This window comes from Sipha flava, unplaced genomic scaffold, assembly GCF_003268045.1.
Source record: "Sipha flava isolate LNK unplaced genomic scaffold, YSA_version1 0_pilon_pilon, whole genome shotgun sequence".
Taxonomy (NCBI): Eukaryota; Metazoa; Arthropoda; class Insecta; order Hemiptera; family Aphididae; genus Sipha; species Sipha flava.
In genome coordinates, this window is record NW_020271713.1 from 6,908,086 (window position 1) to 6,927,527 (window position 19,442).

The 19,442-nt window shown below is 28.6% G+C and overlaps 1 protein-coding gene across 1 annotated transcript; it reads left to right on the forward strand.

Annotated features, from left to right (window-relative positions):
* Window positions 1–10,758: 10,758 nt before the first annotated feature.
* Window positions 10,759–17,475, forward strand: LOC112688843 (cullin-3-like). The gene is made up of 14 exons (XM_025562270.1): window positions 10,759–10,815; window positions 13,668–13,865; window positions 13,924–14,109; window positions 14,218–14,421; window positions 14,500–14,679; window positions 14,780–14,974; window positions 15,070–15,246; window positions 15,533–15,703; window positions 15,759–15,869; window positions 15,944–16,065; window positions 16,228–16,465; window positions 16,548–16,717; window positions 16,783–16,921; window positions 16,989–17,475. The coding sequence occupies exons 1-14, from the start codon at window positions 10,759–10,761 to the stop codon at window positions 17,139–17,141; spliced, it is 2,301 nt and encodes a 766-aa protein (XP_025418055.1). The 3' UTR covers window positions 17,142–17,475.
* The last annotated feature ends 1,967 nt before the right edge of the window (window positions 17,476–19,442 follow it).

The following is a 19,442-nucleotide window of genomic DNA, read 5'->3' on the forward strand; positions in this document are numbered from 1 at the left end:
TTATCCAATCACCCAATTAATTTCGTATAATATTTGTGAAAAAAAAATATATGTATAGCGAATTCCATTAAAATAATGAAACAGATAAACTGTATTCGTCATAAATATTTATGTTTAGTACGTCTATGGTTTTAAAAGAATTCATCCAATTTACTTTGAAAAAATACTATAAAAATGTACAATATAAACCTTTTTTTTTTATAGTTATTACGTAGTAGAAGATACGATAAGTTACGTGGTATAAAAAAACAACAGAAATAATTAAATTAGCTTATAAGCAGTTATGAAATTAATTTTTCAAATCCTCAAAGAACATCAAGACATTAAATTGTACCATCATATTGCATATAGATGCGAGTGTTCTCTACGGTTCATTTCATAAATTCTAAACCCAAAACAATTACTTTTTATAATGTTAACAAAACTACGCGTTAAAGTCATCAGCCGTTTTTAATCACAATAATTCTGGAAATTAAGTATACACATACCTAAAATGTGTTGTTTAAGGTGTTTCACAAATGGCGTCAATGACTAAGAGTTTTTTTTTTGTTTTTTAGCTGCCCGTCTAATTAGAAAAACTGTTGGAATATAAAATGTATTATAAACAGATTTATGCTGGTGGTTATGCAATTAGTATGGATGTTGTTATAAATCTTAGGTGGATAGGTGCAATTATTAAAACTATACTCTACCTTAATTATGTAAAAAAATTAATATTTTAATTTTAGTTTTAAATCCAGACCTAATATTAAAATACATCGGCCGGTGTATACAGTGGCGTATTTAGCTTTTAGGCACCCATTGGCTAAATTATTCTGGCGTCCTTTTTCACCTCGAGGTATTAAGAAATCTATAATATTTATGATGAACCTTTTCCAATACATTTTCGTATACAACTTTTTTGTCAAAAAAATTAATATTAAATCTTTTAAATAAACAACTTTAAAAAGTAATATATTTTAGGCCTAATATTTTGTTTACTTCCTAATATATAATATATCCTAATATATCCCATAGTGGAAAAATAAAAAGTGCCTAAAAATAAACAGAGAATCATAGCTAACATAAATAATATCAATAACAGAATCATATAAAAAACCATTTATTACATCAAAACAAATTTTTACTGCTACAAATATTTGTGCAAACTCTTTTTTTTTTTAATTAAAATATTTTTTATTATTTTTTTTTTTTTTTTTATACTGTTCACCACTCTTTTTCGTGTTAATAACGCAATATTACTTTTATGATCCTAAAACTAAATTTAAAAAAAAAAAAAAAAAAACAACAACCTATTTGAAATTTATATTAACTTTTAAGCTAATCGCTGACGGACAATTTTCAGTTACACAACATGTTAATTGCATAAGTGACTTCCACAGTGATTATAAATGACAATGAGCTCTCATTCAACTGATCGGTTTGACCAACTAATTAATTTGTGTTTTGTCATAAATCGCTCGATTACGCGATTACATTCTATGTATCATAGTGTAACACGATAGTTTAGCTGCATATGTGAGCGTGGTTACAATCAAACTGTTACACAACTGAAAATTAGCCGTCAGCGACTAGCCTTGTAACCATCTATATAAGGACTTATGTGAAACAAATGCTCCAAAATGTTAGTTTATAATATCGTAATATTATAATCAACCTCCCACCAGCGGATGTACTATTTTTCATAACAAAAGAATTTTCCCGGTAAAATATACAACAGTTATAATATTATTTACAAAGTAACAGTCGTAAATACTTATACATTAACTGTACCATAAATTTAAATTTATAAATATAATTAAACTAACAGTAAAAGAAGAATATAATATATTAAACACTAAAATATATAGGTAGAAATAATACAAGTAGGTACAAAAAAAATATATAAACTCAAGAAAATTTACTATATCTAAAATATGTAAGCAATGTAACAATAATATTTATAAAATTATTAGTGCTCTGGAAGCTTAATTGAAACAATTGAAGCTTGAAACAATAATTAGCTATCTACCTGACTTGGTTCGAATTAGATATTTAGTTTCAGACTACTCGTATACGTTGCCAACGTTAACGATAAAAAATTAATTTAATATAAATAAAAAATTAAAGGTTTATTGGACATAACAATTATCAACTGTTGTTAAAAAAATAAACGGTGATTTTCTGTCACAGTGGTTCAAAAGTTTAAAAAACATACGGGTAAGCATGTAGTGGCAATGGGAACATATTTATTTTATAAAATGTATAAACCAATGTTCTAAATGCTTGATCCTAAAATAAAAATAAGTCACCTTAGGCTCTAGTCTCATACCCTATCCTTAAATACACCATTGGTTGTATAATATCATTATATCATTCAGTGTCTGTAAGTGATATATTGTGGTGGCAACTTCTTTAACCACGATGAATGTTAACAATCGTTTACTGTTATCGAATGATGAAAGTACGAACCGAATTTATACCGTTACTAAAATCATTCTCTTTAAAATGTTATCAGTTTGAGGGACATAAAATCCCGTTATGTGATGTTTATTGTTATCGTAAAGTGGAAGTACGGGCCGGATGTATATTATTATGTGTAAATTATCCAGTTAATTGTAATAAATCCCCGTATAGTGTTATCAGGTCGAGGGGCATCGAATCACTTTATGTTAACAAATATATATCCCATTATCGAACGTTGAAAAACTTTCAAATCCTACAAAACAGAAAAAAGCTCTGAGAGATTTAACCCTATAATGCATTATGCATACTGTTATTCGTGAAAAACAACAACTAATTTATTGCGCTGTAAAAAAAAAAAAAAACTACAATATCTCCTCAAATTCTGCTGTTTAAGTAAAAAATAGGTTAGGTTTTAATGTATAGTATTTTAATCGATTTATAGATATAAGTAAATATTTCAAAATTAGATTTATATCAACAAAAAAAGTTCTTACGTATAGTTTTTCAGTTTTAAGTTATTTCATAAATTTATTTTGATGTGTATTTTCGTATTTTATGATTAAAAAATATATTTTTCACTTCAACGTTGTATAAATTTTGATATCCACAATAAATTTTATGACTTTTACTTTTATACAAGACATAATTTAGATAAATATAGTTGATGTTTCTGAACAACATTGTATTTTTGGCTTTTCTTATTATTTTTAAGTATTCACCAGACAAGAAAATATTAATATTTACAGATTACCACATGATCCAGATTTAGGAGCCGCTGCTAATGTTGTAGACTCTATTGTGTAGTTCTAAAAATCGAAAATTTCAAAATATATTTTGATAATTACTATACGACAATTCTTTTAATGGTTTATTTCAAAAAAATAGGTATATTGTCATTGGGTACGGTTCGATGAAACAGATTCTTTTATGTTATTTACCATAAAAAAAAAAAAACGCAAAAAAAACATAAGGTTCATTTGATAATTGGTTGACAAAATTACAAAAATCAAAAGTAGTTACAACAAATTGGTTGAACAATAAAGTACTTTCACAATTGCCTACATTTGTGAATAAAGAACCAGTAAGAAAAGTTAAAAACTTTTTAAAAACCGAAAATAAAATTGTTTAAGTTCCAATATCGTAAAACGTAAAATAAACATAACGAAGGGGTAGACCAACTTATTAGCTTATTAGGCAGATATGCAATTAAAACGAAAACAAGTAAATGGTACATATGATTATTTTACCCTCTTTTAGACGTAACAATTATAAACTCTTTGTTACTATATGAGTAAGTTGTTGCTTCAAAAAAAAAAAACCAATGTATTTTCACCTCAAAAATAAGGTTCTCTAGCAGATTTTTGGAAAGACATAGGTTTATCCCTTTGTCTCAATGGTCATTCAGTAACACAGGAATATGATCACCCAAATACTTTAGAAAGTGTCATTGATATAAAATAAAAAAAACCAAACATGACTATTCAACCTTCTAAAAATATTCGATTGTACAAAATAAGCCACTGGCCAATCGACACCGACAAGCTAAGCCGTTGTAAAATGCCAGAGTGTAAACCATATATATGGCAACAGTACACAAAATGTAATGATCCACTGTGTGTAAGAAAAGAAAAAAAAATTTTTTTAAATATCACACCTAGTAAACAATTTTTCAGCTTTAACCTATTTATAATTTATTTTTATCTATTATGTGATATATTTTTATATTTAAAATAAAAATTATTATTAAAATAGTAATACGGAAATATCTAAGAGTTATGTTTTATTTAACTTATTAAATATTATATTATTAATTAATGAAAGTTTTTAATGCATTGTATTAATTTAGAACAACCAACATTTTGAACTTTTCTGGTACAAATTAAAAAAAAAAATGTTCGTCCATTTTTCAGTATTTTGTGCACTAAAAATAATATGAAAAAAAATATTTGAAGTCAAATAAAAATATCTTGTATTGTAAAGTTAAGGAGATGTATTCAACACGACTCGTCAAATTTTTAACTTTATTACAAATACATGAATTTCATCAATGAATATTAATGGTGAAAAAAAACAATCTTCACTGAAACAATTTTTTTTTCAAGTTAGTTGCCAATGTAATTAATAATATCTTCATAGGCACAAGTTTAATTTTTTTTTTTTAAACCTATTTAGTTACCATGTACGTCGAATAATACTTTCTTACAACCATGTTCATTAAATTCAAAATGTATATATAATAGTTCCGTATACTCCTAGAGTATCACAATATTTTTATTTGACCAAATGGTCATTTTTTTAAACATTTTCATTTAGTGTTATCTGTCCATTAATGTTAACAGTTTTTTCAGTAATAAAGTGATTGCGTTGAGTGGTGAACATCAATGGCGTATCCAGTATTTTACCTGGGCACAGATTACATGTCACTTTTATCCACTTGATAAAATCTCAGGCGCAGTTTAAATGTACGAATTAATGTTAACCTGTGCATTGGGCGCAGTTTACAAAAACCGAGAGCAACCACCTCTACCAAGTATTTAAGTTAGTTGTTAATAAAAAATTAATGTCTAGACTTTAATAGCTTAGTTGCTATCTCTCTCAAGAAAAAGAAAAAAAAAGTGACTTAGCATACCACGTACGAGTACCTACAACAAAAATAGTGTAATAATATGTGACTAAATGATTAATAATACTATCGACATTATCATAAAATGAAATATTAACGACTGGCTTATTCGAAAATACTAATCGCTATGGTGGTAACAAACACGACAGAGAGCTTAGTGGGTAGGTACATGCTTAGAACGAAAAAGTTTCTACCTACTCGTGAAAAAGAATTTTCGTTCTCGTTAAACGTTCCTGCAATCCAACGGAATCTCTGTACGAGCGGTGGTTCACCGGTTGAGTCTTGTAAACAATAACCGGTAAGTCATCGCTAAATAAGTCATGTAAATAATCCCAAACAACGAATTTATCACACATCGCCACAAGTATGTATAATTTATTAGCTATGAAACAACGAAATCGACTACAACGGCAACAATAATAATTATTATAAAAAACAAAATAAATAACACAACCGGTGCCGGTAGCAACGGTGCTGTGTAGTATTTATAACGGTAAATAAATACAGTATAACGATGGTAGGACAAGGAGACGTTACCTTCAAGTATACTATAACAATATTAGGTACGGTTAATATTATTATGGAAACGAAACCGTAAACAATATAACTACCTTATAGCTATACTGTATAGAGTATACTGTTGTCTTTACTCCAGGGTTATATACAATTATTTATAAAAATATGCAACAAAAAAAGGCTTACATACAAATCACAAACTAATTATAATTAATTAATTATTCATGATTATTATTTATTATAGTTTATTATTATATTAAATATTACATGGTATGATGATTATATGATTATATTCAAATGTTCAAATACGTTCGCCCAACGATTGGTATAAATTTATAATGTGTAAAACCATAGATAAAAAATATACCATCTATATTTTTTTTATTCAGTTTCACATTTTTTAATAGTATTTAATTTATGATAACATTTCATTTGTACAACTGTCCTGTATCACAATTTATGACCTTAGATAATATTATGTAGATAAGTAAATTTGTTTTTAAAGTTCGCCCGTACAAATACATACGATAGGTAGTTTAATTACGACAGTTGAACAAAAAGAAAAATTTCATCAAAGTTGTTGGAAAAAAAAATGTTCTATTTAATAGAGAACAAGCCAAATCGAAAGTATTGCTGATAACCAAACTAATCAAGGAAAAAACATGCAAATGCATTTTTAAATTCTAGCCTTAATCATTGCTGTAAAAACTGGGTATTGCACACAGGCCTCGGAATTAGTTCTAAATTATGGAGCCTCAAAAGGTCCAATGATCCGTATGAAAATATCAATATATAATGTAATTTAATGAAACCAATGTTATTTACTATTTTTAACAATATCCCTTGTCCTGCATCCTTCTAGGTTATTGCACTATGTTTCCATGTTTAAGTCGTATTATAAATATAAAAAAAAAATGATTAAATATATTTGTTTTTATAATAATTATTTTACTATATACCACTTCAAAATGCACATAATAATATTGATGCCACAGAATAATTATATTCAGCGATTAATAACAATTCTGCGATAAATCATAAATTTGTTTTATAGTATTTATTTATTTTCTTTTGTTCGACATGTTTTTAATGATTACATGTTCTAGTAAACTAGTAGTTTTTGCCCAATAGCATACCATAATTATTATATTTAATCGTATAGGCAGATGATAACTATGATTCATTTTTAACAGTCCTTTGATATAGTAGCTTACAGTAAATTATTTATTTCAATAATAAATTATTATATTAATATCGTATTTCATCCAAACTCTTTTAAATTTAAAAAATCACAACTCCTCTAAAAATTTAATTTTTTTAGTTGCTATTGAAAAATGTATAATGAGCCCTCAACATTTTGATTTACACACAGACCTCGTGTAGTCTGGTGACGGCATTAGCCTTAGTCATCATCGACGTGCTATTATAGCTATTCGGCGTACGGAACGAACAACTGATGTCCCTACCATGAAAATAATAGATTAGGTATAGAATAATTTTAGTGGTTCACAAACTGCGTTACGTAGAGCTCTGGTGCTCCACGAGAGTAATCTAATGGCTCCACGGACACATCTGAATTAAATCATACTCAGATATTATAACTCTATTATGACGTTGATTTGTAAATTGTTAACAAACCCGTACCACATTGTAAAGACACACGCGTTACTACAAAGGAACAATTTAAAAAGCAAATCATGATTACATAATTTTTTTATAAGCTATGGTGTGAAAATTAAATTTCTGGTGTTTTTGAGGATCCGTTGTTTTTTTCACATATATTAAGAACTCCGCGACCGTATGAGTTTGAGGACCGCTGTGACAATACAACCCAAAACCAAGGCCGTAAACAGATATATTTTTCCCCTAAACGGCGTCGATGTTTAGACAACCGAATTCAACCTTGGACAAATTTCACAGGGAGTGGGATGTGGTGAGATAATCATTTCCCAGGTAAACTTTCGAAGATGCACGAATTGCGAAGAGGTCACAAACTCGCAAAGACTTAACTCGAGGGTATACAAGAGCTCCGAGTAGCCCTTTCAGAGGGGGAAGAGTCTCTAGGTCAAAAATGATCCGGGCCAACCGAAGACCAAACAATTAGGAGGCATCCTCACTACTTATCTCACACTTTTAATCAAAACTCATAATGACGGGTGACGTGCAAAACATTTCATTACTCACGGGAAAAGCTACCTTAAATCACGATGTAGACAACAGCTCCATAGACTGTCATAAAACATTAAAATTAGGTTCTTTATATTTATTTAAAAATTAATATATGCATAAATTGCGTTTTTCATTTTTTTTCAATTAAATGTTTTGCTTGCAATAAAAATGTTACACAACATAATAATAGCATATTATGCTATTTATATACATTTAAACTACATCACCACTTGTTCATAAAATCATAATTTCCATCCAACTTCTAAGAATATTAATAGCGATTATAAACTTACTGATAGACTACAATAATGTTGGCGAATAAATATAAATATAATAGTAAATATGCGGAAATGTTCGACCTTCAACGGAAAGATAATTTAACTTAGATAAGAATTTTACCAGAATATATCCATAAATGTTGATAATATTATTTCTAAGTTTGGAAAAATTAAAATTTATAAAGTTCTAATTTTAATTATTAATTTTCTTTCATTATTTTGTAATTGTATATTATCTTTTTGTCCTTTCGAAAAAATGACCCCCTCCCCACCTAATTTGATTTCTAGATCCGTGACTGGTGATGAAGCGAGAGGAAACGAAAGCAGTAAGAGTGGTATGAATATGAACTTTGAAAGGAAACGAGGAAGAGGAAGACCGAAAAAGAGACGGTTGGATACGATTATACGATTGAGAATGATACGGGGGCCAAGTATTGGTGCACAAGTAGGGGATGTAGAAAATCGTGAAGAGTGGATGTTGAGGACCAGGGTGTCCGACCCCACAAATAGTTGGGAAAATAAGAAGAAGGAGAAAGGTCCACTCAGATCCGGATTAAAAATTTGTGGGCCTCTAGGTAATTAAATTTTTTGACCCTACAAAATTATTTTTTACTTACATATTTAACATTACTATCCAATAATTAAAACAAACAGCTTTAATACTAACCAACTGTTATTAATAAATAAAATCATGTTTATTAAATTATTTTATCTGCAAGAAAAATTAATTATTATATTATTCTGATTTTTTTTTCAAAATAATTTTATTATTATTACTGCACATAACACTTACAACTTAACACGTAATTATATTTCATAATGACTTTTATGCCGTAAATTCGTAAATAAAATACAAATGTTATTAAATGAAAAAAAAACTATAGTTTTCCGTTTTTATAGGACCCCTTAAATGAGCGAGGCCCTAAGGCGGGCGCCCACTCCGCCTAATGGGTAATCCGGCACCGGGTCCACTCGCACGGTTGTGTCTCTGAATCTCCGCGAACGGTCCGACGACGTAGAGACGTAGCTAGACAGGAAAGGGCTCCGGTACAATAAAAATAATTGGGCCTCTCTCTCTTATCTTAACATAAAAATTCAAAATATACATGTCATATTGTACTTTCAAACGTGAATACTTACCGTGAGACGACAAACGAAAATATTTAACGGATAATTATACAAAGCAAAAAGGAATTGCAGTTCAATACTATAAAAAACGTATTGCATATCGCGTGAATTATTATTCCACTTAAATACTCGATCGTAAATTGATTTTGAACAAATAATTGCCGCGTTCTATTCAATTTTAATATCAAATATTTAGATTGGTAATTATTAAATTTTAATAATTACTGTTCTAGATATTCCATAATTAATGATTTCGGTATTCTGCATTTACTGTCGTGGTTTTCAGTCTCGTTTTCTATAACAGTGATTCCCATAGTGTGTGCCGCGGAACCTAAGTGTTCCGTGAGACAATCTTAAGGGTTCCGCAAGGTGTAATCGAATATTGAGAACGGTAAACGCAGTTTATCTTTAAGACATTTTTCGGAGGAGTATAGGTTTTACAATAAATAAATGAAAAATCGAGATCAAGTTGGAGTTGAAGACGTGGGGGGTTCCGCGAGACGAAAAATATTTCCTAAGAGTTCCGCGGTGGTAAAAGTTTGGGAACCGCTGCAAAGTACACTATTTTCCCCGATGGTAAAATTAATGATCGAACCATCAAACCGCCGCGTATAATTTAGGACACGCATGCCCATCAACGTTCCAAACCGTTCGGAGGGAGCGCGTAGTCTCAGAACCGTCCAAGGGTTCCGAGGCCCTGCCCCGTTTCGCCCTACGGTAGGTTACGCCACTGCGCCCATGGGGGAGACACACACACACGCGCGCGCGCAACAACACGTCTTCGGGCTCGCGCGCCGAACGGCGGCGTCGACGACGCGGTGCAACGACAATAACGTTACTCGGGCCGTGCGCGCGTGCGCGCGACCGCGCGGCGACGGTGCAACGTCCAGTGCGCGCGCGCGCACGCGCATTTCGCACCGCAGCTGTACGTGTTCGTCCGCGTCCGTCGTCCGCGCCGCGTCCGTGTGTCCGCGTCCGTCCGTCCGTCCGCGCTGCAACGCGACACCCAGACACCGTTTTCCGCTCGTCCGTGCCCCCGCGTGTACGTTGCCGCGCCGCCGCCGCCGCCGCCGCCGTCCGTGTGTGCGTGGCCCGCCAGCGTCCGTTTCCGTGTGCGTGCGCGCGTGTCCGGCACCGCGTACGGGCATATACGTACGTAGCCACCGACCGTGTCGTATCGCGTTCCACGGTATGCGCCGCGACGGCCAGTGAAGACCGACATCGCGCATCGTGTACCGGCAATGCCCGCGGTGGTACCGACAGTAACGACGGTCACGGCGCTGTTGTCGTTTTGACGGGGGGGGGAAAAAAAAAAAAAAACCGAGACCGCTGCGCCCTACTTGCGCGCCACCGCCGTGTCCGCCTCCTCCGTTTCGCGCGTCCGCGACATGATGAACTCCGGCCGCTGTTCCCGCAACCGTCCGCAACCGTAGTCGTCGGCCACCGTCCACCACCACCACCGCTACCCTCGGCCACCCGGAATCCGTCCCGTGTCCCGTTTCGGCACCGACCGCTGGACGTACGCTGCGCGCGCGACGGCCTGCTGACGACCCGTTTTCCCTGTCGTCCCACTTTGATGCTCGGCACGTCGGAAGCACAATGATGAACAGCGGTGTGCCCAAGAAACGCACCAACTTGCGTATCAAAGCTTTCCCGGTGAGTAATGCCCGCCAAGTCGGTGTTTGTCTGCTGTTCCGCCGACCCTCCGTACTCTATGTGGTTTTTTTTTTCCTCCATACTTTACATCATTGTGTTTCTCAATACCGTAATGCGAGGTTCCCAAACTTCTCTCGGTGTTACCATGTAAAAATTATGTGTGTTATATAATCGATACGTTAAACTATATTGTATGTACCCGATTAATTATACGCAATAGGTTTTATACTATAGACATAGAGTATAGTCTGTTTTATTACTCACAGTGCTATATTTTTCATGAAGGCGTTTAAAAATAAATATATATTTCAAATACCCTGGTTGGGAACCTTTGCCTTAATTCCATAGCTTCTTTCGTTTGTTCTTGTCCTTCTTCCTTGAAAATTATCAAATAATACACTCTATCTGAAAATAAATTTGTTCTCGGTTTTCTATCCGCTTATGAATTCTACTTATCTGTATCTTCTCTTATCAAATCTGATCTACTGTTTTTTTTTTTTTTTTTTCATAACAATGTACCATTAAATAACATAGATAGATTAATAAAGGATTTTCTTTAGATACTACAACAGTTTTACATTAAATAATTTTTTAAACAAAGATTAATCTTCTATTTAGCTCGTCTGCTGATATTTAATCCTTAATAAGTAGGTAAACATAAATATTTAATATTATTAATAATTTATTAAAAAATGTATTAGGCATGCATTCATTATACTACATAATACAGCTAAGTAACTTTAATACAAGAACAAAAACAAATTAAAAATAAAAATACTTTAACACAAATATTTAAACATTTTGAAAGGTTAAATTGTTTAAAATAAATATTGCACTAACTGTAGAAACATGTCATTAATAGTTACAGCCCCTTATAGTTGTTGTTATTGAACGAGTTGTAACTGATATTTAGACAAACACGTTTATGTTTTAAAATATAATATTAAATATCTCGAAAGTAAACAAAAACTATAAACAGAGATATTTCTATAAATTGCAATTTCCCTTGTAGTTAGTTGTAACATTTACATTTTTTATAAATTTATAATCTGTAACACTGAATAGTTATTGAATGTATCATGTTATTGTTACCCTTAGATTAAATAAAGCAGTTTTACCAGTTAACATTTTAATCCATTTGATACATTTAATAAAGTAGTTCTAGTAATGTTAGAGACTCTGAAACCAATAGAATAATGTAGAACATATTTTGAGTGTCAATAGTTTCTATTAATTCATTGATTGTTGTAAGTAATGGTATGAAAAATATATCAGTTTTTTATTATATTATAAATTTAGTTTTAAGTATGTATATTAAAACTATAAACACTAACAGTGTTTCTTATAACTACTTATAAATTAAATACTTATGTACTTATGAATTATTATATACTTATGAATTAAATTATCTTATTTAATGTTATTATATGATATATTTACCATAAATTAATTTTTATTAAGTATAACACATTAGAATACATATGATTTAACATTTTTTTTAATTTCAATGTTTAATACATTTTATTATTATAAAATAATTTATATTGTTATACATTCATATGATTAAGTAGGTAATCTTTAATATTATACATTTTGTACAGCTACCAAATAGAAATGTATTAGAAGTTTGATTCATTTAAATACCTACTTATTAAGCAGCATAATTTAATCTATTCAACTTATTAAAATAAATATCTCTCAATCACAATTAAGGTATATTGAAAGTTTGCAATTACTTATATAAAGGAAAATGCTGGAAAAAAAAAATATGTAGGAAGCACCTACCTAAAATTTATTTTATTTATTATTTATTTTGAAATAAAATTAGATTTTTGGAAATTTATCAATATTTTATGAAACTAACATAAATTATTATTAATTTAATGAAAATGATCAAAAAATATGTATATTAGCTACATTTAAATAATTTTACTTTTAAAGATAAAATTGATATGGAACAATAATTAATAATACATATTTCACCTTACCATACGATAATAATAATACTCATAGACATTAAATATATTTTTTGCCCACCCTTGTTACTAACCAATCTTATTTATAATTTATAATATTATTTACTCTGGCATTTGCTTATTTTTCTAGTAATCCATAAATATATTCAACTTTTTCCTAGACAAAATAATTTTCTTTTATCAAAATATTACTAAAACAATTACTCATTAATGTATGATGATATTTCATTTATTAAAATTGTGTATTTCTACATTTTTCATAACCTTTAACTTTACATGTGTTAACATCAATAATTATTGTGCTTTATTACTATAAATAGTTCTTAAGTTATAAATACTTAAGAATTATGATGCATATTTATTTATTTTTATATTTTTGAATGGTAAAAGTTATTCTACAAATCAATGTATCTTCATAACTAATATCAGTCAGTTCTTCTACAAAATATAATTATTAATAAATACTCACTAAGTACCTTATATAATTATAGGAATAATAGCATTAATAAGGAAAACAACAATTGTTAAAGTTACTTTTACAATTACAAATCACAAAATTACATATTTAAAATATGTTTTATCTTAGTCTGCAAATTTTTTGATAATTGAATCTGAATATATAGCTTACATTATTTCTAGCGTTTAAAAAATATAAAACTCTTGTGTTTAAATAATCTTGTAAGAAAAAATAGTGTATTATTATATCAATATATTTTTAATAATGTATGATATTATAAATAATTTAAGTGTATTCCATAAATATTCCTGCTGTAGTGATTATCTGAATCCTGAGCTAAAATATGTATCTGTATCAGCCAAATAAAATTGCACAAAAAAATTAATTTTACTTATCTGTTAAATAATTTATGTTATTAGATGACGATGGATGAAAAATTAATTGATAGCATTTGGTTGTTGTTGAAAAATGCTATCCAAGAAATTCAAAAGAAAAATAATTCTGGTCTTAGTTTTGAAGAGCTGTATCGAAACGCTTATACCATGGTACTGTTAAAACATGGTGAACGATTGTATACTGGAATGAAAGAAGCAGTAATAAATCATTTGGAAAACAAGGTAAAATCATTTGACATTTTATTTTACAGTAAAATTTTAAATTAATTATTATTTATAGGTTAGAGAAGATGTTTTAAAAGCGTTAAACAACAATTTTCTACATGTACTGAATGTTGCCTGGAACGATCATCAAACATCCATGGTAATGATTCGTGATATATTAATGTACATGGATCGTGTTTATGTTAAACATAATGAAGTTGATAATGTTTATAACTTGGGTCTCATTTTGTTTCGTGATCTAGTGAGTTAAATTCAAACCATTATTTAATTTTTTGTTAATATACAGCCAGTAACTTTTTACATTCCTAAAATAAATGTGTGTGTTAAAAAATTGTATTTGTTTTATTAGATTGTTCGATATGGCTATATTCGTGATCACCTTCGAATGACTCTGTTGGGTTTGATAAAACTGGAAAGAAAAGGTGAAGTAGTTGATCGAATATCAATTAAAAATGCTTGTCAAATGTTAATGATTCTTGGGATTACTGGTCGCGTTGTTTATGAAGAAGATTTTGAAAAACCATTTTTAGAACAATCTGCTGAATTTTATAAGGTATAAATTTCAATGTTGTCAAAAATATTATTGGTATTATAACTAAAATTTTTATTTTTATTTGTTACTTATTTATAGATGGAAAGCCAAAAATTTTTAGATGAAAATAGCGCATGTATTTATATTAGGAAAGTTGAATCTAGAATTGTAGAAGAAGCAGATCGAGCAAAGCATTACCTAGATGAATCGACTGAATGTCGAATTGTGGAAGTTATTGAAGAAGAACTAATTAAAAAAAATATGAAAACCATAGTTGAGGTTAATAAAATATTTTTAAATTTTTTATAATCTCTCAATTGCAATCGTTACTATTATTTTTATTTTTTATCAATAAAATTTACATACATTTATATTATAGATGGAAAATTCTGGTGTTGTATACATGTTAAAAAACAATAAAAACGATGACTTGGCATGTATGTATAAATTGTTGACTCGTGTTAATGAAGGCTTAAAAACTATGTCCGATTGTGTTAGTCAGTATTTACGCGAATTAGGAAAATCCCTTGTACAAGAAGAAGATGTAAATACCAATGCGGTGAATTATATACAAGTAATTACCATTTATTCAATTTTTTCAATTTTAATATAATTTTATTAAATAATTGTGTTGTTTATATATATATTTCTTTTTAAACATTTTTTCAGAGTTTGCTGGATTTGAAAGATAGATTTAACTATTTTTTAGTTAATTCTTTTAACAATGATAAGATGTTTAAACAAATGATAGCTGCAGATTTTGAATATTTTTTCAATATTAATCCTAAGTCACCTGAATATTTATCATTATTTGTTGATGAAAAATTAAAAAAAGGAGTGCGAGGGGTAATTATATAAATAATTATTTATTTGAAAGAATTTATTTATTGATTTCATCAATGTTGATATTAATTTTTTGATCATATATTATGTTAGCTTGTTTAGAATAGCAGTAAGCCAATTACTATTATCATACCAAAATTGATTTATTCGTTCAATTAGCAACTTCATTTCTTTTAAATATATGATTCATGACATTTTCAATTTTTAAATATTAATTTAAATATCTATAGCACTTACCTGTTTTCTTTGTATGTACATGTACTAATTTTTGATTTTTTAAATATTTCAGCTAACCGAAAATGATGTAGAGTTAGTCTTAGACAAAGCAATGGTGATTTTTCGTTTTCTTCAAGAAAAAGATGTTTTTGAAAGATACTATAAGCAACATCTAGCCAAGAGATTACTTTTAAATAAGTCAGTCAGCAATGACAATGAAAAAAATATGATCTCAAAATTGAAGGTAATTTTAATTCGTTTTTCTCATAATCTTAAATAACAATGTAATTTTAATATAGACGGAGTGTGGTTGTCAATTCACTTCAAAACTAGAAGGAATGTTTAAGGATATGTCCATATCTAACACTATAATGGAAGAATTTAAAGAATATGTTGCTAAATCAAATAATGTAAGAATAAATACAGTCATATCGAAACATATAATTAAATACTAAATTTTTCAAATAAAATATTTTAATTTTAGCGTGTCTTACATTCATTGGATCTTATTGTGAGAGTATTAACTACTGGATTCTGGCCTACTCATGCAATAACAAAGTGCAATGTACCATTAGTTCCTAGGAGTGCATTTGATGAATTCCGACTGTAAGTATTAATGAAAATAAAATAATATTTTTAATGTGATAAACTCAGGATAAAATATTTTTTTTCAAATAGTTTTAATTTATATTAAAAATTATCTAAATAAATATGTTCATATATTGTTATTTGTAATAATATTTAATTGAATAATTTTTTATGTTAAAGATTTTATTTGGGAAAACACAATGGAAGACAACTTACATTACAACCTCAACTTGGTTCAGCTGATTTGAATGCTATATTTTATGGTACACGACGACCAGATAATGAACTATCAACAAATTTAACTTCAGCTGCTAACACTCACCGTCAATCTACAGAGCGAAAGCATATTATTCAAGTATCAACCTATCAGATGTGTGTTCTTTTATTGTTCAATACTCATGAAAAATTAACTTTTGAAGTAAATTATATTATTTAATATTTTCAACATAAGATATATTACAAAATTGTTTCTATTATTATTATTACTATTATTGTTTCAGGATATTCAAAGTGAAACTGATATTCCTGAAAAAGATTTAATTAGAGCTTTACAATCATTGGCATTAGGGAAACCTTCACAACGTGTACTCTTAAAAACTCCTAAGTGTAAAGAAATAGAGTTAAATCATGAATTTTGTGTCAATGAATTTTTTACATCCAAATTACACAGGTCTGAGACAAGATATTTATTTTTACTACTGTTAATTTGAGTTACTAAATATATTTTCATTTCAGGGTTAAAATCCAAACTGTTGCTGCTAAAGGGGAAACTGAACCAGAGAGAAAAGAAACTAGGACTAAAGTGGATGAGGATCGTAAACATGAAATAGAAGCAGCTATTGTTCGTGTGATGAAATCTCGGAAAAAGATGACTGTAAGTAGAGTACCAAATGAATTATTTTACATAACATTTTAATTTCTAAAATTTTTTTTGTTTAAAGCACAACACTCTAGTATTAGAAGTCGTAGAACAACTCAGAATTCGATTCTTACCATCACCAGTTATCATCAAAAAAAGAATTGAAGGCCTTATTGAAAGAGAATACCTTGCAAGATCACCAGAAGATAGACGTACCTATGTCTATGTTGCTTAAGTTAAATAGCAATAAATTTGTGATTAAAAATGTATATAAAGTCTTCCTATATTAAGATTAACATCTGATTTTTTTAATTAGGCACCCATTGTTCCTATATCTGTTTAAAAAAATAGGACTAAAGAAACAAATACTTAAGAGATTCCTAAAGTATGAATTTTAAAATTGTTTAATCTATGTGCAATTTGTTATTTATATATTTCTTAAAGTTAGAATATTTGTAAATAATTTGTTATGATTGTAAATAATGTATAGGTGCTACATGGTATATAAATTGACTTAGTGATTAGTGTTGACTCTATATACAAAAAAAAAAAACAAAAAAAAAAAAAAACAAAAAAAAGAATTAGTATATCATAAGTTAAATGTGATAATGAGCGTCTATGTCATATGGTTGCTCTACCTTTTATTGTAAGCATATAATGCATTTATTCCTTTGTAAATAATCATAAACTTAACTCGAATTGTTGTTTATTTCAGGACAATCTTATTACACATATAATAAATAAATATATGTGTTTTTCAAACTGAAATATAACCAATGTTAATATTGTAAAAAATTATTAATAAATTATAATTTTTACTCTTACAATATTATAATATATATAATAATATTGTTTTGTAAACCATATTTTGTTTTTGTTATGCCCGTATTTATATAAATTAAACATAAAATAATTGTAAAGTAACTTTTCTTACGAACCATTTAATTTTTATGCATAAGTTTTCTATATTCTTTTATTGGAGTAAATATTTAAATATTGGCACTTTTATTTACCCGTGTCTAATTAAAACCATAATGTATTTGTTCTATTGTTTTTCATAAACAAAAATTTTAATTGTGATAATTACACCAAATTGGCTTTAAAGTTAAATATACTTTTATTTGTAGTCCATAAATAATGTTGGCTTAAATTGTTTTAGTGTTATTTTCAAACCAAGTAGCACCTTAATTAGAGTTTCATAAATCAATTAATCTGATAAAGCTTTCATTAAATGCAACAAACTGATTATAAGTGTTTTTCTTTTTTTTTTTTATTTTTTAGTTTTATTCAATATTATTTGATTTATGTACCTATATTTTATTTTTGTGCGCTTGAGATCTATTTATTAAAATAATAAATCGCGTTTGTATAAATTTAAAAAAAGTTTCCATTATAGTGTTACGTGTTTTTATTGATAACATACTTAAAGACTTATGTCTTACATAAGTTATGATTTAAATTTCCAAACAATTTCAATTTCATTGCTAAATGCAATTACATTTATCATATATGGAATTGATTAAAATCTTAAAAAAAAATTTTAAAATACATTAATGTTTAATGAAACATTAATTTAGTAAATTGCAGTAAAAAGTGAAAATAACACCGGTGTACTGTAATACTGTAGATACATCAAAATATTATACGCTATAATTATGAAAATAAAATGTATTACTAGTGTTTTTTGACAAAATGGTGTATTTTCGTTGTAAAATATTTCCAATTATATTATAATTTGCTCTATTTTCACAAAATGATTATGTGGTATAATAATATTAAGATAATTAGTTGTGTCTTAAATTTAGCTGTACCACATTAATCACTATAGTTTGGACTTATTGATTAATAAAAAAAATAATTTTAATACTTTTTATACACACAATATTCTGAGTCACTTTTCAAAAAAGTTCAATTTGTTTCATTTTAAATTGATTATTTTCGCTTTAAACTTGTTATTCAAACATGCAATGTTCAGAATTTTTTAACATAATTTTTTTTTTTTGTTTTTCTGCCTTAAGCACACATATTGAATTTGTATCTGTTGTGTACTATCACTATTTAGATGAAATCTTTCATAGACATTTAATATTATGACACCTGATTAGAGTATTATGGCGTATATTAATTTGATATTTAATAAAACGCAATTGATTGAAGTTGTGACATTTGTAGTATAAGTATTAATTGATAAAATTATTTTTTCATCTAAATTAAAATTCTTAGTTTTTTGAAAGTGGTAAGTGGTTCAGTTTTTTATTTTTTCAAATCAATGTCATATATATTTATTCGACAATGTTCTTATAAAAACTTTTTGGCAATCAACTGAGAAAATATTCTGTATCTGAACAAATTACAGTCTCTTCGATTTACTCACACGGCAATCAATACAATACAATTAAATATGATAGTAATAAATTTCATTAATATTTTAACCATAACTTTTTACTATTAGTAAGTAGTTTAAAGTAATTTTGAATACGATCTAAATCGAATTAAAATCATCTGTTTACCCTAAAAATTATATTTGATATACCTC

Coding starts and splice junctions, on each gene's coding strand:
- LOC112688843 (XM_025562270.1), top strand. CDS start 10,759: ATGATGAACAGCGGTGTGCCCAAGAAACGCACCAACTTGCGTATCAAA. Junction 10,816..13,667: donor TGCGTATCAAAGCTTTCCCG/GTGAGTAATGCC, acceptor TTATGTTATTAG/ATGACGATGGATGAAAAATT. Junction 15,704..15,758: donor ATATGATCTCAAAATTGAAG/GTAATTTTAATT, acceptor ATTTTAATATAG/ACGGAGTGTGGTTGTCAATT.